The following is a 24,883-nucleotide window of genomic DNA, read 5'->3' as shown; positions in this document are numbered from 1 at the left end:
TTTATCTTAAATATGTTAATGTATCATATCTGCAAAGTTCCTTTTGCCGTGTTTTTATCTTTTTTAATAATTTAATAATTTTATCTTTTTTTCTCCTCAGGCAGTAAAGAATGCTGATGGAAGAACCATTTTCCTAATTTTCAAATTGTTGAGCTGGTTGCCATGATGGGTGAGTTCAAACTAAAGACGGTATTCATCTATAATTAAATGATAAAATGGGGAAGAAAGATTTTTTTCTGTGTATGACCAAATTTTTTATTATTAAGAAGTTTTATGATGTAATAGGCCTCCATAATGTTTTATATTTATTAATAGATTTTCCCTTAAAGCACTTTTTGAGTTAACTTACAGATTTGGAATGACCATTTCATGCATAGTAGGGACATTCACAATAAACTGTTAAGATGGATTGAGGTTTACTTAGAGTCTGATGGCCAGAGAGAGTACTAGATAAGGAAACCTGACTTTTAAAGATTGAATAAATGCTGAGGAATTGCTGTAATTGCCCAACAATGAAATGTGGTATAATAATGTAAATGGCAAGGAAGGCTTTCCTAAAGTATGGGAGTGGGTTGTAGGTTATATCCTTTTTTTTCCCCTTTTCTCCTTGGAAGTTTCCAACATGAGGCAAGGATTAGACAGGGAAACACTAGAAATAAATGGACCAATGACCCCCACCCCATCCTAAATGGGAAAAAATGGACTGAGTAGGTGGAAGCTAAGTTTTTAAATCCAGACTGTCCCATTATCTTAATTCTGACATATACTTGTCTGTGTTTATCTTTGTCACATTTTTCCTATCACTTATTTAACAAATGTTATTATTCACTCTTATACACATATGTAGGATATGGTAGGCCAAAGAGCTTAAATTTGTCGATGTTCTTTAGTGGAGAGTCTGTACACTTTCATTGTATCTCCTCGTGGCAAGTGTGTAAGCCAAAGCTTCACCTTCCTGCTCTTTAAATTTCTCTTCCAGTTTCTCTTTTTGTAACCATGCATGCAGTGCCATCATGTGGCCCAAATTCTCCACCCAGTTCCACCTCCAGTTCCAACTGGGTATCTTTTACTGAACTCCTGTCAGCTTTTCATTGTGGTTGCTCTCACTTGCAATCCAACCTGTGTATGAATCCAATTCAGTTGTGCCGGCCTTCTCACATAATACTTCCCTATAGTAAGCAATAGCACAAGGAACAGTCATTGCTTAAAAGCTTATACACAGGTATTCATTCAGAGAAAACTGTGAATATTTAAAAGTATGAATCATAGGTATTTGAATTTTTGATTGAGGATGTTCTCCTGTAATTATTTTACAAGCGTAATAAATAAGCATAGAAGGCATCTATAATTAAGCCTTTCTGATAAAAGATTTTATTGAAATTATTTCCCAAATAATTTGTTTCTGTGTTCAAGTAAATAACATCCTTTCAATATGTGTCAGAAACCCACTGCTTCATCTATGTGCCTTTGGTCAGACTCTGGCCTCCCCTGGGCATTGTCATTGCCTCTTTGATCAATTCATGATCTTTAAGAAACCTGTCAAATCTGCCTAGTACCGATGACCATCACAGAGATTCTTACTAGATAAAGCAGTCTAAGAATTGTTACAAGAGTGCTTAGGGTGGACGTTCACCACTTTGCATGCTTTTGTGAATTTGTTAGTTTACATCTTGTCAGCCTCCTCAAGGTTAAGTTTCTTATTGGGTACTTAGGTATATCATGTGATTCTTCTTCAAACCAGAAAAAGAAGGAACTCAACTAAATTGCCCTTCATTTGTATGTCATCTCACTAAGAATTTTATTCATTTTGGTCATTTTATTCAAATGGTCCTTTTTTACATCTACAATAGGAAACCATATTTTTTTAATTTTTAATTTTTATGTATTAAAAAAGTTTTTTTTCTTAATGTTTATTCATTTTTTGAGAGACAGAGACCGTGCAAATGGGAGAGGTGGAGAGAGGGAAGTAGATACAATCCAAAGCAGGCTCCAGGATCTGAGCTGTCAGTGCAGAACCTGATGCTGGGCTCGAACTAAGGAACCGTGAGATCATGATCTGAGCTGAAGTCAGAGGTTTAACTGACTGAGCCGCTCAGGCGCCCCCATACTCATTTTTTTTTAAACAAGGAAATCAGTATATGTAAATGTGATAAGAAATTTAAGCTAGGCATTTGTTTATTTTGGTATTTTGATATTAAACATGGGAAAATATCTAAATTCAAGTGTTAAGTTTTCTCTAATGAAGAAAATAATTAGAACATACATATGTACCTTAAGTATTTGAGTTCTTTTCTCCCCAGTGTAGGACTAAAGATCTTACCTTTCTCAAGAAGTTTACTTGAAAAAATTTTATTACAGTTGAGATCATTCTCAGCTTATTTTTTTTCCTAAGAGCAGATTTATTTTTATCAGTAAATGATGTGTTCTGGCTTGGACCCGTGGACAGAATACACTTTGTGATTACACTGTACCTGGCTGGCTCAGTTGCTGTTTGGCTAAGCTGACATGATGAAATTTTATTTTACAAAGCATACTTTGTGAAGGATTATAAAATTTTCTCTAAACCTGGAATTTACTGATAAAACCTTTGGCACCGTTAATTTTAATTTTAATATGCAAGCATTTTCATTCTAGAGCAGAATATATTGAGTATTCTAAAAAATACATTTGGAAAGTCAGCTATTTGTGTGTTTGAAAGGCTGATGAAGCCATTGAATTGCCACATTCCTTTTAATGATTTCTCTTTACAGAGTAAAGCATGTTTTAATTATTACTAGTCTGAAACATAAATTACTGCTCACCAAAATGGTTACATCTTAAGATGTAATCCGTAAAAGTCCTTCAATTCCTTTATTGATTATTTGCTGATTATCATTAGCAGAAATGGTTTAATTCTAATGATTTACTAGTGAAAATCAATTAAATTATCCCCAAACTTTCCCAGAGAGCATATAATTGGTATTACCAGGAGACTCAGGCTTATAGTCTTAGAAAGAAATTTTTGATTTATTTGAAAGAAATTAATTTTTATGATCCTTTCACTCAGTTTTATGGATTCACCCATTTTTTTAAGGAATGCATTTTTCTTACATTGTTACATTTTAAGCTGTTATTGGCTAAGATCATTAAACAGTCTGCTAAATGTTTGTAGTTCTTGTTGAACTTTAGGGGGAGAAGTGCTTCCAAGTATTGGTAGGTCATTTATTATTCGCAGATAAAGCTTTGTGTTTCTGACTTGAAATACTGATGAAAAACTCTAAAAGGAATTCTGTACTTTGAACATAAATGCCAAATAATGATGAAAGCCATTTTTTCCCCTACTAGCTTTAATTAAAATTTTAGATGTTCTATTGGTGTTTTATTTAGGAATTACAGAAAAGTAATTTGTCATGGTGGGGCTGTTTTCGACCCATACACTAGGATGTTATGTTACTAGAAGAATCAGAGTGACTTTATCTTGCCTATAAATGTATCATGTGTAAACACCTAGTATGATGCTAGTGCTTGAGTCTAGTGCAGTTTTTATGTTACTTGTGCTCAGTTTTTAAATAATTAAAATTTTATTTCACCAAAATAACAAAAGTATAGGCAGTGTTCTAGATGCATTTTTTTGTGTTAAATTAATGCATTTTGCATTAAATTTCATGATCAAATTTGTGTTTGATGTCTGATAAATACATATTGAAATTATGATTTTTTTGCGTCTGTTATTTTAAAAACACCTAGATGATCAGCAAGCTTTGAACTCAATCATGCAAGATTTGGCTGTTCTTCATAAAGCCAGTCGACCAGCATTATCTTTACAGGAAACCAGAAAAACAAAATCTTCATCACCAAAAAAGCAGGTATTTTAATAATACATATTATTATTATATGAATTATTTGTCTTGAATATCCTGATCTTATAGTGGTTTGTTTAAAGTGTTTGTCTTTTACACTTTTGAATCAAATATTTGTTTGTCATACATTTTTCCTAATGGGTGTGCATTTTTAAAAATGGCAGAGTTTCATTTAATGTGGTAACTGCCCTCTAATACTGGTATTTTGTCCATTCTTAAAGTACTTAAGATAAGCAAGTTTTTATTTAAAATAGTCTATTCTGTTTACAAATGAGCATCATTTTGATTTTTGTAAGTAAAATTTGCTTGATCTGTCCAGCACAAAAAGTGAGAATATAATATTCTTTATTTCCCTCTAACAGGCTTAGCAAGGGTCTCATAGGCGTGATCACTGAGATCTCCGTGCTTTTTGCTTTCAGCCCAGATTCCACAACACAGTTCTCAGCTCAGCTCTTTGGCAGATACCATGAATTGATTGGAGTTCACACTGAAAATGAAACCTCCTTTCCCCCTGCTTTTTTTAAAATGAGTGACTAAGGGGAAAAAAAGGAGTCACTAAGAAAAAAGGTGATCTAGAAATTATAGAAATTTTTATCTGATCTCTGAAATGATTTATCATTTCATTACAGAATGATGTTCGAGTCAAATTTGAACACAGAGGGGAAAAAAGGTAAGTAAAGAAACATTAACATGTCAGTTTATTGATTTAATCAAACAAGTCTTAACTCTTTAAGGTTTTCTCTGGACTTTAGTGAAAGTTGATGGCATACAAATGGAATGGAATAGTCCTTGGTGATGTGTAACATGTACTTAGACTCACAATAGAGTCTGTCAAAATTTAGGGTAAATTTTAGTAATAATTTTTAATGTTTTTATTTTAGGAAATAAAAAAGATCATTGTATAATACAGCCTTTAAATATTACCATTTCCTTTTATTTTTACTCAGTGGAAATCAAATATATTTCTCCTTATCATATTTGTATCATCTCTTCAGATACTATATAAAACTCACATACATGGATTTAACATTCATAATTTTGATTATTCTCAAGAGACCTCAATCATATGACATATATTTGATTAGAAACATTGAGGAAGATGATTGGAATGGTGGCTGTAAATTAGCAAAGGGATCAGCCTACCCTTCCACTGGGTATCTGTATCTTAATGCAGTGGTAGAGGTGGTGGTGCTGGTGGTGGTGCTGGTTGGCAGCAAAATTGTTAACAAGGCCTAATAGAAGATAGAGAAGATGGAATTTCATTTCTGTTACTAATGTTTCATTAAATTCAGCTAGTGAAAAAGCTATCCATTCTAAGGACTTTAAAAAGGCTCATAAGTCATATAACCTGAAGATGTAAAAATGTTTTATACAGAGCTATCAACAAAAATTGGATATACCATCCACTTGTCCAATCTCCTTTTTTCTTACTGTTCTTTTATGGATATTTTCTCAATTTTTTCCCATTCAATGAGCATTATTTATTAAGTACTGTAAGTGCTGGACCATTAAGGAATAAAGTGAGCAGAAAGGACATAGTCCCTCCCCCAAGCAGAGCTTACAGGCTAATACAGTAATTTCCAAGCTTCGGTGCATGTTCCCCCAGGGCAGCACAGGCTAATCTTTTGAGACATAGAAAGAAAATACTAGAAATTAAAATTTTTTATTTTTAAAAAGTGTTTATTTTGGGGATATGCTTCCTTAGGATATATAGGGGCTCAAAAATGTTGAGTTGATAAGGGTACAGAAATCAAAATTTGAATCTCCAAAGAACAACTTTATTCTTTTAACAGTTTTGTTGCATTCCCTTATATAGATGTCACATAGTTAAGTTTAATTTTAATCCCTTTTTTCAATGAACAGTTACATCTGCTCTTTAATAATCTTAAAATTCTGTCTATAGAATCCTTCAGTTCCCCAGACCAGTTAAACTGGAAGATCTGAGATCTAAGGCTAAAACTGCCTTTGGACAGTCTATGGATCTCCATTATACCAATAATGAGGTAAACATGTACAATTTAACTTTTAATAGCTCTTAATTTGGAAAGTAGTATGTTCATTTAAGAGATTGTTTTAGGGATATTTATTTAGGAATTGCTAAGGATATAGTGTGTTAGAGAAAGAAAACAAGTAAGTTTTGACTAACTGAAGTATGTTTTTTTCCATTGTGGAAAGATTTAAGGACACTACTGAACAAAGAAGTGAATGAGAACATATTGAGGGAGGAAATATATGTATAACTTAGAAGTTTACTGCTTATTTATTTTCACTCTGTGTACTCTTTTGTTTTTATTCTCATGTTAACAAACAGTGTATCTTGGCTTCAGCAGTAGAACCCACTGATGCATCTCTTACATATGACACCACTCCTGAGGAGTGCCCTCCTTAATGCCCATCACCCATCTACCCCACCCCTACCAACTCTCAGTTTGTTCTCTGTATTTAAGAGTCTCTTATGGTTTGCCTCCCTCTCCTGTTTTTATCTTCTCTTCCCCTATGTTCATTGTTAAGTTTTCTTGAATTCCACAGTGAGTGAAATCATATGATATCTGTCTTTCTGTGACTGACTTATTACCTTCCAGTTCCATCCACATTGTTGCAAATGTCAAGAGTTCAGTTTTTCATCACCAAGTAGTATTCCATTGTATGTATGTGTGTGTGTGTGCGTGTGTGTGTACCACATCTTTACCCACTCATTAGTTGATAGACATTTGGACTCTCTCCATAATTTAGCTATTGTTGATAACGCTGCTATAAACATTGGGGTGCATGCGTCCCCTGAAATCAACATTTTTGTATCTTTTAGATACATTCCTAGTAGTGCAATTGCTGGGTGGTTGGTAGTTTTATTTTAAAATTTTTGAGAAACCTCCACACTTTTCCAGTGGCTGCACTAGTTAGCATTCCCACCAACAGTGCAATACGGTTCCCCTTTCTCCACATCCTTGCCAACATTTATTGTTTCCTGAGTTGTTCATTTTAGCCTTTCTGACAGATGTGAGGTGGAATCTCACTGTAATCTTGATTTGTATTTCCCTGATGATGAGTGATGTTGAACATCTTTTCATGTGTCTGTTTGCCATCTGGATGTCTTCTTTGGAAAATGTCTAAACTCTGTACCTTTTGGTGAATTGTCTGTTTTTCCTCATACTCTACACTTGTCTGTAGAGACAATACAGCTTTAGTAGTTTAGTTAAGCTTAGTTTAGTTAAGTTTAGTTTAGCTTAGTTAAAACTTTAAAGGATTATTTTCAAGTTGCTTAGGACATGGTTAGAGCATTATGTTTATGTTGTGAGTCAGTACATGTGATTTTAAGGGCTTTGTCTGGCACTGAGGAGCTCTGTGTTCTGGGAAACACCCTCCCCCCCGCTTTAATGTTTATTAATTTTTGAAAGAGAGAACAAGCAGGGGAGGACAGAGAGAGAGGGAGAGAGGCAAAGAATATGAAGCAGGCTTCAGGCTCTGAGCTGTCAGCACAGCCTGACACAGGGCTTGGACCCATGAACCATGAGATCATGACCTGAGCCAAGGTCGGATGCTTAACTGAACCACCCAGGCACCCCTGGAAAATCCCCTTTTGAACCTTCTGTAAAATTCAGTTTGGATTAGATAATCTCCAAGGTTTCTTTCAGGTCCTATGCAATCTCAAGATCTTGAATCTTAAACATTTCAGGGCAGTTTAGTTGGTTGGTTAATTTGTTGTTTTCCAAAGAACATACTTGTTGAATTTGCCAGGCATAATGCTATGATTTATGAATTGCAGCCCTTCATGGAGTTTATAGACTTGTGGTAGAAGCAGACAGCTCAATAATGAGTTGTTCAAATATATGAAGTTCTTTGAAAGACATGCATAAAATATCATGAAAAAAAATGACGGCAAGGGCAGTACCCGTTCTATTTAGATGGTACTAAGGAAGAACTGAGGTGGTAATATTTAATTATCTTCAAATGAGTCATTATTAATTTAAAGAAAAAATATGTTAATATAGTTTGTCTAAAGAAACCACTTACAACTGGAAGTGGAACATATTTTGAGAAAGTAAAAATCCATATCCAAACAAATAGTATCCCTGAACAAAGTGATGAGTATCATACTCCAGTAATACTTTCATATTTTATTTTTCAAATACTTTTTGGGTTTTCATTTAGCCATGAACACCTCTTGTTGCCTGCTCTGACTTGGCAAGAGGTGGATTTTCTGTTTGTTCTGGCCTGATTTTCCAATTGCCAGTCTGAGGGATTTTTAGAGGAACTTCATAGGGTCTAGGCAGAAGTACATACAGGGATGCCAGGGGTGCATGGGCGAATGAGACTCAAGGATAGTGTGGGAAGGTGGGGATAGGTAGGTTCCACTTAACCGTAGTGGTAACTTGCTGGATAACACACCCTTTATAGGCCCCTTTCCTGTCTTCCCCATTCTTCTGTACAGTGTTTCCTGGTATATTTTCCCACATAAACAGGCTTGAACTTGAGTGTTTATTTCATGGTATGACTTTAAGGGAATCTGGATATATCTTTGTTTTTGTTTGGTCTAAAATTGTATCATGGGAAGCTTTCAAATGCCAAAATATGTTAAGTCTACAATACTGTCTTGATCTACCAGTCTAGTAGGTCTATCAAAAATTAGGTTAGTGACATATAACTGTTTCTAGAGTTTTCTTGAGGATTGACACCAAACTAACTGACCTGTGGTTTCAGGAACCTTCTCCCTTTCTCTAAAAATTGGAAAAAATTTTCCATTTTCAGTTCCTTTTTCTTGTGCTTTCTGACGATTTCTTGGAGAGGTTCTGCCATTATATCTGGGTGGCCTCTTGGCAGGAATGTGGTAGAGGAGACATTAGGTAAGGTAAGATTACGATGTTTAAAATTTCTCACAACTAAGAGATTCTTTTGAGACTCTGATTCTGTTAGTCAGCCATGTCCTGATTCACATCATGACAAACCTAATGCATGCCCTTCAACACTGAGGGTACTAGGGAAAAGCTGTAAGGTCTGTTAGTTTTGTGGACCTATGGACAAGCAAAAAAACTCATTTATACTGCTTGTTATTCCAGTTCTATAGATTTTTTTTTCTAGTATAAATCCTTGTGTTTTAAAAGAACCATTATTCTGTAAACTTCTAGTTTGCCAGACTCAAAACAAGAAGGAGATTTAAGCTGGGATTGGTTGGATCTGTTAGTTGGGCTCCTCTTTAATAGTGTCGACCGTGTGTGTGGGGTGGGGGGAAGGTCATGGGAGCTGGATGTGAAGGTGTGCAGGCAAGGTAAGTGGATTTTCTGAGATCTTTCTCTCTCTCTCTCTCTCTCTCTCTCTCTCTTTAATGTTTATGAGAGAGTACGGTAGAAGGGCAGAAAGAGAGGGTAGAGAGAGAATCCCAAGCAGGCTCCGTGCTGCCAGTGCAGAGCCTGATGTGGGACTTAATCTCACAAAGAATGAGATCACGATCTAAGTTGAAATCAAGAATCAGAAGTTTAACCAACTGAGCCACCCATGTGCCCCAGATCTTTCCCATTTTAGATGGTTAGAGGAGGAAAACCTTTTGGTAAGGACTAGGACTATTATCATGTGTCACTGTGCTAAGTCAGGCAAAGAAGTCACTTCTTTCAAATTTAAGTTCTATTGCATGGGTTTTTGGACCTAATTTTGAGTTTGCAAGAAGGATTTATATTAACAACTAATGAATCAGTATTAAGGCAGAGGGAAATAGATTTCATGACTGAGGCTGAAATGAATTCACTAAGCAGGAAAACATTGTGTGATTTATTTAATATAATTTAGATAAGCTGGGATTTGTTCTTAACTCTTAGTCCTCGTTTTAAAATTGGTAGTAGGTGGCTTTAGAAGATACAAGGGATCATATGAGAACCATAGACAGTAGTCCAAGCTTCCAATCTATATACTCCTCCATAATGCCCAGATTTCACATTAGCAAACTGAAAAACAACAAAATAATTTATGTAAATGTTTTTGTGATTTAAACTAGTGGCTTTTCTCCCTCAAAGCAACAGTGTAAGCAATCCAGTTATCAATAAATGTGTAGTAAAAGTAAATATTCAGGTTTTCCCCTCAAATGAAAGACTGGAAAAAAATCATCTTTGCTTTAAGATGTTTTTTAATGCTTAAAATATAGTTAAAAAGAATATAGAAAGATAGGAGCAAGATGTACCAATATGGTTCATAATTGATAGGAAGATGAAAGGGTATTCTTTTTCAGTTATGCTTATTATGAAACCAAATAGTTAATATTCTTTTTTTACTAGAAAAAAAAATACTCATAGAGGAAAAAAAAAAAAAAAAAAAGGCCGGGTTAGTAGGTAAGTTGGAATAGTACAAAACTACTAAAGTAGCTACAAACAGGTTTGGGAATATAATTTCAAGTACATATTAAGTAAATTTAAGTGGATTGTATGATGGAATTCACATTAGTCTGGAATCCACATTATTTGTGTTTTGCAGCCTTTATTAAAACAATGGCTTTTTTTTTCCATAAAGAAATCTGCAGAAAATGCACACCATGTCAGCTTGTGGGTTTGGGTACAGATGACGCTTAAACAGTATTTACCAAGTAGTTGCCATGCATGCTCTGTGTCAGTTGTTAGTGCCCTTGTCCTCACGGAGTTTGTACTGTAGAGGACCCCAAACTAACTAGGCCTTTACATTTGAATGGCTTCTATACTGTACTTAATTAGAACAAGGTAACATATGTTTTTATTCTGTCCTTTCAGTCAGATGGAATATAATTTAAAGATTATTGAAAGTTGTCTTAGGCTATTAAGTTTACATTTTTTTAAAAAAGAGAAAGAAGTATTTTGATTTTCTTAAGTTGTGTGAATCATACTTTCTCATAAACCTCTCAGGGTCTTTTTGTCCTTTATAACGTCTGATCCATGAGAGAACTAATGAAAGCAGATTTGCACATTTAGAGGTTACTATGGACGGCTGACCCATTTAGCTGATTTATTGTTGGTTAAGTCACCAGAGCAGAGGGCGCCCCAGGTGGACGGTAGATTGCAGGTATGTTGCCAGTGGTCCCTCCATGTCAGCTGCTATAGAAGCTCGTCTTATTTGGGATGTTGATACGCACTCTAGGTGAGAATGTGGGTCCCTAGTAGTGTTACTATAGAGAAACCCTGAAGGTTTCTCAGTGCAGATGAAGGGTAGTACTTTTATTTTACATAGTTTTGTGTGTGCTCCTTAATGCTGTTTTGGGGTGAAGATACTATACCTTACATTTTGCAACATTGTGGAAATATCCTAGAAAATTAATCTTTAACCTTTAAAGGTGTTTTTTAGAAGAATTTAATGATTAAAGCAAAAAAATTCTTGTCCATATTCAGTGTGTGATTTTAGTGGTGGTAGGATGGGAAGAGTGAAACCATCTAGATATATCTATTCATTCAGAATTTCATTATACTGACAAAGAGCCAGGGTATTTTGAAATTTATAATTCCATAGTCATGGAGATGGTCCTGAAAGGACTTCACCTGTGAGATGGTTGCATGATTCATTGTGTTGCCTTCTGTTCAGTTGGTGATTCCATTAACTACCCAAGATGACTTGGACAAAGCTGTGGAGCTGCTGGATCGTAGTATTCATATGAAGAGCCTCAAGATATTACTTGTAATAAATGGAAGTACACAGGTATGCCTGGAGACTTCTTCCATAAGGATTATAGGATTTATGCCTGTGAAATAGGAAATATAGTTACAGTCTATAATCATTGGTATGTTTTCAGTATAATGAAAAGTAAATTTACATATTGTATTGTTATAGTTTAATATCCTTGCTCCTCAAAACCATGTAGCTAAAATTATAAATAAGTATAATATACATATGGAACTAATAGAAATACTGAGAACTTGGGAAAATTTTTACTGGAAATAAAGTTTCAAGGAGTAGATTTGATAAGACCTACTAACACTGTAGACTATCCTAGGTTGTATTTGCTTGGGGCGGGGGTAAGATTCTGTTTAAAGCCCCAAAAAGGGAAGAATAGTAAGTATTAATCATCTCCTTTGCTTATAGGCTACTAATTTAGAACCATTGGCATCACTAGAAGACTTGGATGACACAGTATTTGGAGCAGAGAGGAAAAAACGGCTTTCTGTAATAGGTGAGAATGCTAGTGTCCAAACCATAAAATGGGCAATTTCTCAGTTTCTTCTTCATCCTTTGATGCAGGATGCAATACCTCAACATAACCCTGATGAATAGCAGGCTGTCTCTGTACTCTGTGTAATTTTTCCCAGGTAACGGTGTTCTAGTTTCCTATGTCCCTTGAAAAGTTACATCAAGTGTTGTAAAATTATCAGTCTCCAACTTAAATATTTTTTCTTTATATACTTAGGATATTTTAATATTTAACAAATTTAAATTAAACCTCAAGGAGGTTTTAATTATAAAAATAACTAGAGGGAAGAAATTAAAAGAAGTAATTTCAATATATTAAAATTAATGGATGGACTAAGTTCATAAGCCTTTCTCTAAGTTTGTTATTGCAGTACTATCAAATGCATTGCTAAGAGTTTCCAGATTATTGCTTTTTTAGTATTCATTATTCATCATTAATAATAGATTATTAAAATTAAGCTTGTGGTACAAAGCAAAATGGATCCTGTGTGCTGTTTGAAGGAGGCCTGTTAGAGAGGCGTGGGTGAGGCAGATCTGAGCTCCCCAGTTCTATGGGTCTTCAGGTAGCGTAAAACATTAATGATCTGCATTTTTTTGTATGATAAAAGCATTACATTGTTCAAAAACCACTGGTATAAATATTTTTTAACAGATAGGGCAGTGAATGTGACAACAAAACATATGTGAGGGATGGACTTGGAAAAATAGAGGAGGAGGTGAAACAGATGAATGGAGAGGGAGGAAGCAGGAGAGTGGGACAACATGAGAGATGTGGTTGGGAATCCAAGACTGTAACAGAAAAGGATTGTTAATAACACAAGAGATTAAATTGGCATGTGAGCCAACCCCCCAAATATCTGTTATTCGTCTTTTGTTTTGCCAGCCCTCCCTTCCTCTCAGAGGAAGCTACTTTATGACTACTTCATCTAAGTATCTGTCTTACAGAAGTCCTACTTCTGGTTACGGAAGTGCTGGAAACGTGAGCAGCAGCGATGATTTACAAGCAAAATAAGAATTGCACTTCTTTATTCAGATATATTTTTATACAGTTTAGAATTTTGGTGAAGGAACATTAGGAATATGGAATTCACATTCCAGCTCTCTAATTAACTTGAGACCAGTAATGTTATTCTCATTTTAAATCATGGGACTCTTGTGGCAATAGATTTTGCTTTTCAAACTAGAAAACATGACTATTATTAAACCTATATTTCTTTCTTCATTCCCTTTCCTTATCACATTACAGTATGCATCATTTTAAAGTAAAACATTGCCAGTCACTGTAGTTGCATTAGAACAAGCTGAATGCTCTACTTAAATTGACATTTAAATTCATTTTGAATTAAAGCTCAAAAATACCTCAGTCTTGTCCTACTAGTAAATATTCTTATTTGAGTTCAGTGCTAGCACAGGAAGAAACTGGAAATCGCAATGTAAAAATTGTTGGTTTTTATTGGTACCTCTTTAAACCTAGAATGGCTTTGATAGATATGACCATCATCTTTCTTTCCTTATTTATTGACAATTATTCTCTTTAATTATCTTCATAAAAGATAGAAGAAAAATTACCTTTGGGATGAGTATATTCTGGTGTGGAAATCTCAACCAAGAGTGCATTGACATACCCATTACTAACAGAAGTTAAGAAAAAAGGGTTTTCTTTGGGTATAAATACCCAGTAGTGGAATTACTGGGTCATATGGTAGTTCTGTTTTTAATTTTTTTGCTGGACCTCCATGCCATTTTCCAAGGTGGTTCTACCAATTTACATTTCCACTGACAGTTTATGAGGGTTCCTTTTTCTCCATGTCTTCATTAACACCTCCTGTTTCTTATGTTGTTGTTTTAGCCATTCTGACAGGTGTAAGGTAGTATCTCATCATGGTTTGATTTGCATTTCCCTAGTGATGAGTGATGTTGAGTGTCTTTTCATGTGTGTGTTGGTGAAGAAAATGAAATTCAAAGAAATTTGAAGGAAATCTAATTCAAAAAGATAAATGCATCCCTATGTTTATTATAGTAGTATTTACAAAGCCAAGATATGGATGCAACCTAAATGTCCATGGATAGATGAAGGATAAAGAAGATAGGTATATGTACATACACAATGCTATATTTTTCAGCCACCAAAAAAGAGTGAGATCATGCCATTTGTGAGAATACAGTGGACCTAGAGGGTGTTATGTTAAGTGAAATAAGTTAAAGAAAGATACCATATGATTACATTTATATGTAGGATCTAAAAAATAGACCAAATGAATAAACAAACAAAAAAGCAGACCCTTAAATACAGAGAACAGACTGGTGATTGTCAGGGTATTGGAAGGATGGGCAAAATAGGTGAAGGGGATTAAGAGGCACAAACTTCCAGTTATAAAATAGATAAGTCACAGACCTGAAGAGCACAGTATGGAGAATATAGTCAATAAAATTGTAATAGTATGTGGTGACAGATGCTGACTACACTTAAGAGTGGTGAGCATTAGAATTATCAGATCACTGTGTTGTATACCTGAAACTGTTATAACATTGTGTGTCAACTAGACTTCACTAAAAATAAATAAATGAAAAGAAAAATGCTTATCTAGTTAGGAGATGAAGAAACTTTCATGGCATTTTTTTTTCTTCCCTATCTCCTTTTAGTAACGAATATTTTGATCTTTTATAAACAAGAATATATGGAAGCAATAAAAATATTAGGGATAATATCATCACACCTGTTACAAAGCCTAAGTAAACCCTTGGCTCAATGTTTAGTTCCTAGTTATTTTAGAGTCAAGCAGAAATTCATCTTTTTGTTCAAGTCTCATGGTATTATTCACTTTGTTCTTTTTCTCCCTATCTCTTCACTACCAAATGCTAGCATATACATACAACGACCCCTTTTTGTAAGGCAAAGCCTTTTTGCTTTAAATCTGACCAAAATTTAAATGCTCATGACTACCCCATATCTTTCTATAAAAATAGTTTAATTTCAAAATATTTGGAGGAAAAGGGAAAGCTGTGTTAATAAACATAGCATTATTTCTATAAAACCAGGTAAAAATAAAATGGATTGTTGTCGCATAGGAAATGATGTGATTAATTAGGTGAGCTATATTAGATTTTCTGATTTTCTGAACTATGAGGAAATTTAAATGCCAGGAATATGGCTTGTGATAAAACCTAATTTTAAAGTACCCAAGAATAAAATTCAGGATTCTAATTTGAAAACACTCTAATATGGCCTAAGTGACTTAAAAAGTAATCTCACTGTAGGTTTCTAAAGATTAAGGAGAGGGAATGGAAAGAACATACGGAACTAGATGTGCATAGCATATATTCAGTATGAATAATTTTATCATTACAACACCCTTGCAAAGGGGGGATTTGGTCTTTTTGTTTCTTTACCTTAAGTGCTGGCTTTATTTAGTTCTTTAATCTATTTTTTAAATTCAAGTATAATTAACATACAGTGTTAGGTTAGCTTCAGGTGTATGATAGAAATGATTCAGCAGTTCTCTATATTTCTCAGTGCTCCTGAAGATAAGTGTACTCTTAACCCCCTTCACCTATTTCACCCATCCCTCCGCCCACCTCCACTCTGGCAACCACCAGTTTGTTCCCTGAGAAGAGGGATTTAGTTTTATGTTGACAGATGAGGAACCAGGTTTGTGGGGATTGGATAATTTTACCAAAGACGATACAGTTGGTAAATAACTAGAACTGGGATTTTAAACTGAGGTATAAAGTCCACATTCTTTCCACGATATTATGATGCCTTCCCTAGGTTATGTTAAAGGGTAACATATATCTAGGAACAAATGCAATGGCATCTAAACATCGTTATCATCAGCTCCATACTGCAGTTGTCAACAATTACAAGAATCTAATAAGAATAAATGAATCTAATAAGAATAAATGAATATTTCAGTGAGGTTAATAATTATAATAGGGTGGGGGGTTAGAAAGGTATGAAAACACTTGAAGATTTATAGAAATGAATGTTCTGATAAGTTTTAAAAACTGGATTTCAGTAGTTAAAATTATTGGGACTGTAGTCCAGAAATCCTGTATTTATATTTAATTGAAACAAAAATTAGTTCCCAGTTGATATTTATAAACTCATGTAACTCTCTTCTTTTGAGGTCCCACTAGTAGAGATAGAAGCTCCCCTCCCCCAGGATACATTCCAGATGAATTACACCAGGTTGCCCGGAATGGGTCATTCACCAGTATCAACAGTGAAGGAGAGTTCATTCCAGAGAGCATGGACCAAGTAAGCAAAAGTTGGATGTGGTTTTTCATTTCATTTAAAGGGATGTTGTCAGGATTTGTGTGGTTTGGCAGGTATCCTGTGTGCGTGTGGGTGGATGTGGGTGTGTGAGAGAGAGAACAGAGACAGAGAGACAGGAAGAGAGAGGGAGACCTCTTCTCCTCCCGTATCTTCCTTAAGTGAACAAAATAGTGAAAGAATACAGGATAATGCCCCGTAACTTACACGTGCCTTGTGCATTCATGTCTACACAAAGCTGGTGTTCTTATTTTGCCCATCTATAGTAAGTGAATGCATTTGTTTATAATCCTGGGATTCACATTCACATTTTTACTTAACGTTTGAAAGATACAGTAAGGGGTCCCTGGATGGCTCTGTCAGTTAAGCGTCTGACTTCCAGCTCAGTCACAATCTCCCAGTTTGTGAGTTCAAGCCACATGTCAGGCTCTGTGCTGACAGCTCAGAGTCTAACCTGGAACCTGCTTCAGATTCTGTGTCTTCCTCCCTCTCTGCTCCTCCCCTGCTCATGCTCTACCTCTCTCAAAAATAAGCATAAGAAAATTAAAAAAGATGTAGTGAGAGTACAGATATTTAATTTTGTGAAGCTGAGGTTTGTCAACTTTGTAAGACGTTGTAAATGTTTTAACAATGTGGCAGTCACGATGTCCTTATTCTCAATTTGAGTGGGGCTCTTATTCAGTGTTCAGTAAGCAAAATTACTTGAAATCTTTTAGCTTTTAATTATTTGACTAATAATCTTATAGAGAAAATATTTTTCTCTTAGGAAATTTGAAATTGTAGCCTACCACAAGGGACCACTGCATTTAAAACATGAAACAATGCGTAACTCAGGGGAGAGGTGACTGCTATTGGATGTGGGGTCTTCTTTTGGGTTAAGTGTTCTGCAGTACTGGTGAGGATTGCACAGCTCTCAGTATACTGAAAACCATTAAACTGTACACTTTAAATGGGTGAAATTTTATGTTACATGAATTATATCTCAATAAAGCTGTTTAAAAAAACCTGGCTGTACTCACTGAATCATGGAGGAACTCTTTATTTTTCTAGATGCTGGACCCATTGTCGTTAAGCAGCCCTGAAAATTCTGGCTCGGGAAGTTGTCCATCACTTGATAGTCCTTTGGATGGGTAATACAGATTGTAGTTTTTATTTTTTAATGTATGTGGGTAAATATACATATATGTAGTATGTCAGAGGAATGTAATTGATAATACTCCTCTATACTTAAGGCAAATGAATTTTTTCACAGTTTGAACAAATCCCTTCACTTCATGGGGCTCAGTATCTTTGATGGGTAAAATGATACTTGATTATATTATTATTATCAGTATTTCTGCTTGCCAAAACTGTGTGTTTGAAGCTAAATGCAAACTTAGAATGTACATTTACTTTTAAAACTATGTTGGTGAAACTGCTGTCAAATTTTTCAATAATACATTTGGTTTTGGAGGTTTCTTGAATTGTTTTCACCTGTTCAGGATTATGTTCATTCTGGCACCACGTTATTGGTAATTGGTACTTTTTTGGTAATTAGGCTCAGAATGTTGGGTGTCATTTATAATTTAAGTAGTGTACATTTGTTTTGTGTGAGATGGCTGTTGAGAAAAATAAGCTAGGTGAAGTTGCAACTGTGAATTTTTTGTTATAAGAAAGTGCTTCTCTCCTGGTCTCAAGAAGACAGTGTTCGGGTGTAGCCCACAATCATCCTGCAGCACACAGGGTCTGTAAAGTCTTTACCTATTCGATCTCCTCTGGGATTTCTTTTTGGAAGCAAATTCTGAAAATACAATGAATACTGTACAGAAGTACACATTTAATTTTCTTTTACCTGTATAAGTAAAACCTTTGTGCCCATATCTTCCTCAAGACAGATATCTGAAACATTTAAGAAATTCAGGAAAATAGAAAATGTGAAAGCTATATATTGAACATTTAATATTTGAAAGACACTGTTCTGAGCACTATATATGCACACCATTGATGAGTTGGAAATTATCATCTCGTTTTTATAGGTGTGCAAAATCTCAGAAAGGTGATTTGCCAAGATTGCAATTGCCAGTTAAATGGTAGAGCTACAATTGAAACATAAGTGTTTGCCAACATCTATAATTCCAAAACTTACCACTTTTACTGAGATGCCCTATAGGGTAATTTTTAAAGCTAGGCTTTTGCCTCCCTGCACCAAGTAAGTGTTTAAAAAGAAGTGTCTCTTTTTCAGTTATGTTAACATTTCAGAATGAGCTCCTTTATTTATACATATATATACATATACATATACATAAATATATATACACACACATACCTCATATATGTATAATTTCTACACATACTTACAGATACTGATAGTGCATAAAGATATCTCAAATGTTTTATTTACATACTTTCTCTTTAACATGACATTTTCTATTTTTAGAGAGAGCTATCCAAAATCACGAATGCCTAGGGCACAGAGCTACCCAGATAATCATCAGGAATTTTCAGGTTAGACTCTCCGTATTCCAAATGTTTAAATACTTGTGTCATTAAACAATGCTTTGGTTGGGAGGAAGAGGGGAGTGTTTTTTTTAATGAATAAAAATGTGTAAATATTTTTTATTATTAGAGATATTTGATTTTTTAAATAAAACATAACTTTCTTGCATCTCAATAGACTATGACAACCCTATCTTTGAGAAATTTGGAAAAGGAGGCACATACCCAAGAAGGTATCATGTTTCATATCACCATCAAGACTATAATGATGGTAAGTTTCTTGTAATTAGATTATAAGAACAGCTCGTTTAAAATTTCAAAAGTAATCAAAATCAAAATAACATTTTTAAAATATGTATTTCAATAACCCATTAAAAATATTTTTTTTCCTGAATCACTTAATTTTTGTGCTTAAAACAATTTGTGAGGGGTGCCTGGGTGGGTCAGCCAGTTTATGATCCCATGGCTCATGAGTTTGGGCTCCACTTCAGGCTCTGTGCTGACAGCTCAGAGCCTGGAGCCTGCTTTGGATTCTGTGTTTTCCCTCTCTCTCTCCGCATCCTTGCTTGTTCGTTCTCTCTCTCTCTTTCTCTCTCTGTCTCTGTCTCAAATATTAAAAAAACAATTTTTGAAAGAAATTAGGTAGAACTAAAAAGATAACATCTTAGGTTTATGCCAGTTTACCTCATTGTACTTATCTTTCCCTTAAAAGAAAAAGTCTAATTAAAAAATTATTTTGGGGGTGCTTGGGTGGCCCAGTTGGTTAAGCATCTGACTCTCTTTGGTTTCGGCTCATGTCATGATCTCATGGTTTGTGGGATCAAGCCCTGCATTGGGCTGCATGCTGACACCACAGAGCCTGCTTGGGATTCTCTCTTTTCCTCCCTCTCTGCCCTTTCCCCACTCACACATGCACACACAGTCTGTCAAAATAAATAAACTTAAAAAAAATTGATATTAACTAGAAAATTGCTCCTTGATGATGAAATCCATACTTGCATTGTCTTTTTCAAAGAAAAAAAATACTATCTCTAAATTTTCCAGCTTTTGTTCTTATAATTGGAAATGAGAGTAAAGTGTATTTTTTTCTTTTTATCCAGAAATGAGAGAGTGCAATGATTTTATGAATGTGTGTGTGTGGGGGGGTGTTTTTTACAAAAGAGATTGAATTTATATTCATATCCTACTTTCCCCCCACTTTTCTCATTTCTGATTTTTTTTCCTTTTCTCTTGTATTTTCATTTTTGATTTAATGATTCATTGTTAAAAAGGGTATTTCCTTGAACTTAAAAAAAATATTACTCTTAAGTTTAAAACTTGTAATCAAGGGGCACCTGGGTGGCTCAGTCGGTTAAGTGTCAAACTTTAGCTCAGGTTGTGATCTCACGGTTCATGGGTTCAAGCCCTGCATTGGACTCTGTGCTGACAGCTCGGAGCCTGGAGCCTGCTTTGGATTCTGTGTCCCTCTCTCTCTGCTCCCCCCCTGCTTGTGCTCTGTCTCTCTCTCTCCCAAAAATAAATAAACATTAAAAAAAAAGTTTAAAAAATTTAATCAAATAATCATTGCTATTTTAGTTTCTTAGCCTACTCACAAGACAGACTTCTATTCCTCACGTTACAAATTTTAAATACTTTTAGTTACAACATATGAATAAAAGTTGTAAGGTAATTCTCTTTTGATTTTGTAGGTCGTAAGACTTTTCCAAGAGCTAGAAGAACCCAGGGGACCAGCTTCCGGTCTCCTGTTAGTTTCAGTCCTACTGATCACTCTTTAAGCACTAGTAGTGGAAGCAGTATCTTTACCCCAGAATATGATGATAGTCGAGTAAGAAGAAGGGGAAGTGACATAGACAATCCTACTTTGACTGTAATGGACATCAGCCCACCCAGCCGCTGTAAGTAATAGAAGTTGACACAGTGAATGTACTAGAACCTTTGCAGAACTTTATAGTATTAAAAGGAATAAATATCAAACCAGTCCTTCGGGTGAGACCCAACTTCTCAAAAAAGGTCAAAAGGTCTCACTATGCTCTGAGAATGGGGAATAGTTCATTTTTGGCTAAAGTAAAGACTATCTTACTAGTAACAGTGGGGAAAGGACTAGAATGTTAACTAAGGCCAGATCATGGAGTATTTGGACTTTATCACATAAGCAGTGCATACCGAGATTTGTGCTCAAAGGTATTTATTGCAGCAGTATTTGCATACTTTGCCTTCATCCCTTTTGTGCTAGTGTCATCATATTTTACTCTTACACCTGTGACTTCACACTACATTGTTGCTATTTGTCTTTAGACAGCTATTTTTTTGAATTGATAAAAAATAAGAATATCTTTCATATATCCATTATTTTATTTCTGTAGATCCAGGATTTTGTAGACTATAGATTACATAGACTCCAGATTCTGTTGGATATCAAATTCCTTCTGTGTTTGAAGAATCGCTTTAAACCTTTCTTGTAATGTAAGTCTGCTGGCAATGAATTCTTTCAGAGTTGTTTGAAAAAGGTCTTTTTTCTCCTTTATTTCTGAAAGATTTTTTTTTCCTGGATATAGAATGCTGGTCAGTTTTCTTTCTTTTAGCACTGAGAGCTATTTTTTCCATTGTCTTGTGGCTTATATACTTTTTCAGGAAAGGCCTGCATCTTTCTTTTCTTTAATCGTCTGTAGTAGTCCCACCCTTGCTCCTGCTCCAGCTGCTTGCTGCTCTCAGGATTTTCTCTTGTTAGGATGAGAGCAATATTCTCTCCAGCTTTTTACATTGTAGGCAGATGGAAAACTAATTGCAGATATTGCTGCAATAAAGATTAGGAATGGTGCATCTCATAATCAGTGGTATCTTAGATTGAGTGAAAGATACTATTACATTTTTAATCAGAGGGAAAAATAATCTCATTGGAAAACATAAGGCATGGGGATATATGAACCTTGTTTCGGTTTAGAATTCCTAGAAAATAGAGGAGAAAAAATTTTTAAAGATGATGATCATTAAGAATTTGGAAGATCATGATTTTCCCTTATATCCACGCATATTCAATTAAAGATATCACTAATGCAGTTTACTCATTTAGTCCTTAACCATTTGTGTGCCATTTGGCTATTCTGTTTTAAGAGAATATTCTTTTTTAGCACCTCGTGCTCCAACCAACTGGAGATTGGGCAAACTTCTTGGCCAGGGAGCATTTGGCAGGGTCTACCTCTGTTATGATGTCGATACAGGAAGAGAATTGGCTGTTAAGCAAGTTCAGTTTGACCCTGATAGCCCTGAGACCAGCAAGGTAAGAATTACTGCACAGGCTCTTTTGTCACATTTATAAGAAGCATTTTTACTAAATAAATATGACACAGCAGAATTTTTTGTTTTCCCTTAATACAAATTATTTGTGAAACAAATCAATCAATGAATAGATAAATCTTTATCTACTTTGTACTGTGAATTTTTTTTCTCTTTGAAACTTGGTTATATTCCTGATTGGATTTAGTGTTACTTTAGTATACCTTCAAGGTCTGTTACAAAAGTTACTATTTAGAGACTTTAAAATATTTATTCCTTGGGAAGTAAAAATTTCAGAATGAAATCACCTTGATGGTCCATGAAGTTCAAATGTTTTGCTTTTACTAGCAATGCTGTAAAGACTTAACAGTGAGTTCTGTCTTTCAGGAAGTAAATGCACTTGAGTGTGAAATTCAGTTGTTGAAAAACTTGCTGCATGAGCGAATTGTTCAGTATTATGGCTGTTTGAGGGATCCACAGGAAAAAACACTTTCCATATTTATGGAATATATGCCAGGGGTAAGTTAGTACATCTTCTAAAAATAGACATACTCTCTTTCAAGTTTTAGATGAGGAAAGAAAAACTAAAACTTTGATTATAATATGTTAAACTATAGAAAGTTTTGCAAGTTTTAAATTATTGCTGGGTAATGTAATTTTATCTTCTGTCTTCATTTATTAACTTATTTAGGCAATGCTAAGGTATACTAAAATAGGTTACAGGTACCATAGCAGTGCACACTCAGATTTCCCTAAATGCTCTTAAAATAACCATAATAGCTGGTTTATCCAAACCAGGATCCAGTCCAGGACCACACATTACATTTAACTGTTCTTCCCCTTACTTCTTTTTCAATCTAGAACATTTTTCCATGACATAAGTTTGACAAAGAGACTAGGTGCTCTGTTGACAGTCTCATTTCCTAAATTTCTCTATTTGCATCCCCATGGAGGTGTTTAATTTGTTCCTTTATCTTCTTATCCTGTAAGTTGGATTTAATATCTAAATTAAATTTAAGATGTGGCCTTTTTTTATTAGAATGCATTATAGATGATACTGTGCATTTCATTTTGCATACCATTAGGAGACCTACAATTTCTGGTTGTTGTTCCTCTGTTAATGATGCCAAGATTGAGTGTTAGATTAGGATGATCGACATCCAGATTCCTCTAGTCTAAGATTTTGTTTATTCCTGAAGATCAGAAAATAATCTGAGGTATGAGCAATGGCTCATATGAATATCCAGTTCATGGGGCACCCAGGTGGCTCAGTCAGTTGAGTGTCCAACTCTTGGATTCAGCTCAGATCATGATCTCACAGTTGGTGAGCTGAGGTGCCAGGTAGGACTCCTCACTGCCTGTGCAGAGCCTGTCTGGGGACTCTCTCTCTTTTTCTTTCTGTCTCTCTCTCTCTCTCTGTCTGTCCCTCCCCCACTCATGCTAGCATGCTCTCTCAAAATAAATAAATACTAAAATTTTTAGTATTTGTAGGGTACATTTTAATATTAATGTTTTTCAAGATGGTGGTACATTTACTCTTTAAGAATACATGCATTCAGGGCATCTGGGTGGCTCAAGTTAGTTGAGCGTCTGACTTTGGCTCAGGTCATCATCTCACAGTTTGTGGGTTCGAGCCCCATGTTGGGCTCTGGGCTGACACCTCAGAGCCTGTAGCCTCCTTTGGATTCTGTATCTCCCTCTCTCTCTGTCCCTCCCCTGCTTGTGTTTTGTCTCTCTGAAAAATGAATAAATGTTAAAAAAATATTTTTAAATACATGCATTTGTGTAATTTATATATTAGGAAAAAGATTTGACTTCTAGGTCTTTAAGTGGATGGTTTATTAGAAGTGTGTATATTTAATGTACAAAGTTGCAATTTGAGGTCATGGGTCAGTAAAACTGTGGGTCAGTATCTGGTAGTAATGGTTTTAATCATCCTGTTTCACAAGAGCAGCAATAAACTTTACTTTCTTATCATCATGAATAATTGTTTATAGAGAGACTATTGTTACTTATCATTGCTACTTTGTATTTTTTTTAATTTTTTAAAAATATTTATTTCTGAGAGGAAGAGAGACAGCTTGAACAGGGGAGGGTCAGAGAGAGAGACTCAGATTCCAAAACAGGCTCCAGGCTCTGAGCTGTCAGCACAGAGCCCGATGCAGGGCTTGAACCCACGACCCGTGAGATCATGACCTGAGCCAAAGTTGGACATTTAACCGACTGAGTCACCCAGGCGCTCCTCTACTTTGTATTTTCAGAGATTCTGTTGATAGTGTAAATTAGTTTTTGAAAAGAAACTTCTTTGGAAAACAAGTTGGTTGGATGTATTTAAATGCATAGAAATCTTGAAAGACTGAAGACTTTTGACCTGGTCATTTCACAGAAATTCATCCTGCAGAAGTAATACAAAAGAAAGAAAAAGTTGTGTATATATTTATTTTAGTATTGTCTGTGATGGAAAATGAGTGCCCACAGTGGAATTAAATTACAATGGCACTGTTCAAGAGACTATATTAAAATTGTGAAAGCTATGTTGTAAAGTTGGAGGACGCACTTACAGTAAGAGAGCAAAAAAGAATATAAAATACTTTTTAATAATGATCATGATATTCTTAAAGTACTTATATTTGGAGCATCTGGGTGGCTCAGTCAGCTGGGTGTCCAACTTTGGCTCAGGTCATGATCTCACAGTCTGTGGGTTTGAGCCCTGCATCAGGCTCTGTGCTGACAGCTCAGCTTCAGATTCTGTCTGTCTGTCTGTCTCTCTCTCTCTCTCTCTCTGCCCCTCCCCGGCTCGCTCTCTGTCTCTCAAAATAAAATAAAGACATAAAAATTAAAAAAAAAAAATAAAGTACCTATATCTGGACAAGGATGGGAGGAAAAAAAATGA

The 24,883-nt window shown here is 35.1% G+C and overlaps 1 protein-coding gene across 1 annotated transcript in view; it reads left to right on the top strand.

The window, feature by feature from the left end:
• Nucleotides 1-24,883, top strand: part of MAP3K2 (mitogen-activated protein kinase kinase kinase 2) — an 82,473-nt gene that overhangs the window by 48,073 nt on the left and 9,517 nt on the right. Inside the window, exons 2-14 of the mRNA XM_039253172.1 lie at nucleotides 101-169; nucleotides 3,727-3,845; nucleotides 4,469-4,509; nucleotides 5,743-5,842; nucleotides 11,367-11,480; nucleotides 11,865-11,952; nucleotides 16,097-16,227; nucleotides 17,293-17,372; nucleotides 18,659-18,726; nucleotides 18,896-18,988; nucleotides 20,406-20,612; nucleotides 21,846-21,994; nucleotides 22,378-22,509. Of these exons, the coding sequence (XP_039109103.1) occupies nucleotides 163-169; nucleotides 3,727-3,845; nucleotides 4,469-4,509; nucleotides 5,743-5,842; nucleotides 11,367-11,480; nucleotides 11,865-11,952; nucleotides 16,097-16,227; nucleotides 17,293-17,372; nucleotides 18,659-18,726; nucleotides 18,896-18,988; nucleotides 20,406-20,612; nucleotides 21,846-21,994; nucleotides 22,378-22,509 (1,329 nt within the window). The 5' untranslated portion in view covers nucleotides 101-162. The remainder of the gene's footprint in view (nucleotides 1-100; nucleotides 170-3,726; nucleotides 3,846-4,468; nucleotides 4,510-5,742; nucleotides 5,843-11,366; nucleotides 11,481-11,864; nucleotides 11,953-16,096; nucleotides 16,228-17,292; nucleotides 17,373-18,658; nucleotides 18,727-18,895; nucleotides 18,989-20,405; nucleotides 20,613-21,845; nucleotides 21,995-22,377; nucleotides 22,510-24,883) is intronic.

Source organism: Hyaena hyaena, unplaced genomic scaffold (genome assembly GCF_003009895.1).
Source record: "Hyaena hyaena isolate Hyena2069 unplaced genomic scaffold, ASM300989v1 scaffold_441, whole genome shotgun sequence".
NCBI lineage: Eukaryota > Metazoa > Chordata > Mammalia > Carnivora > Hyaenidae > Hyaena > Hyaena hyaena.
Note: the sequence above shows the minus strand (reverse complement) of the source record. Positions and strands in the feature narration are given on the sequence as shown.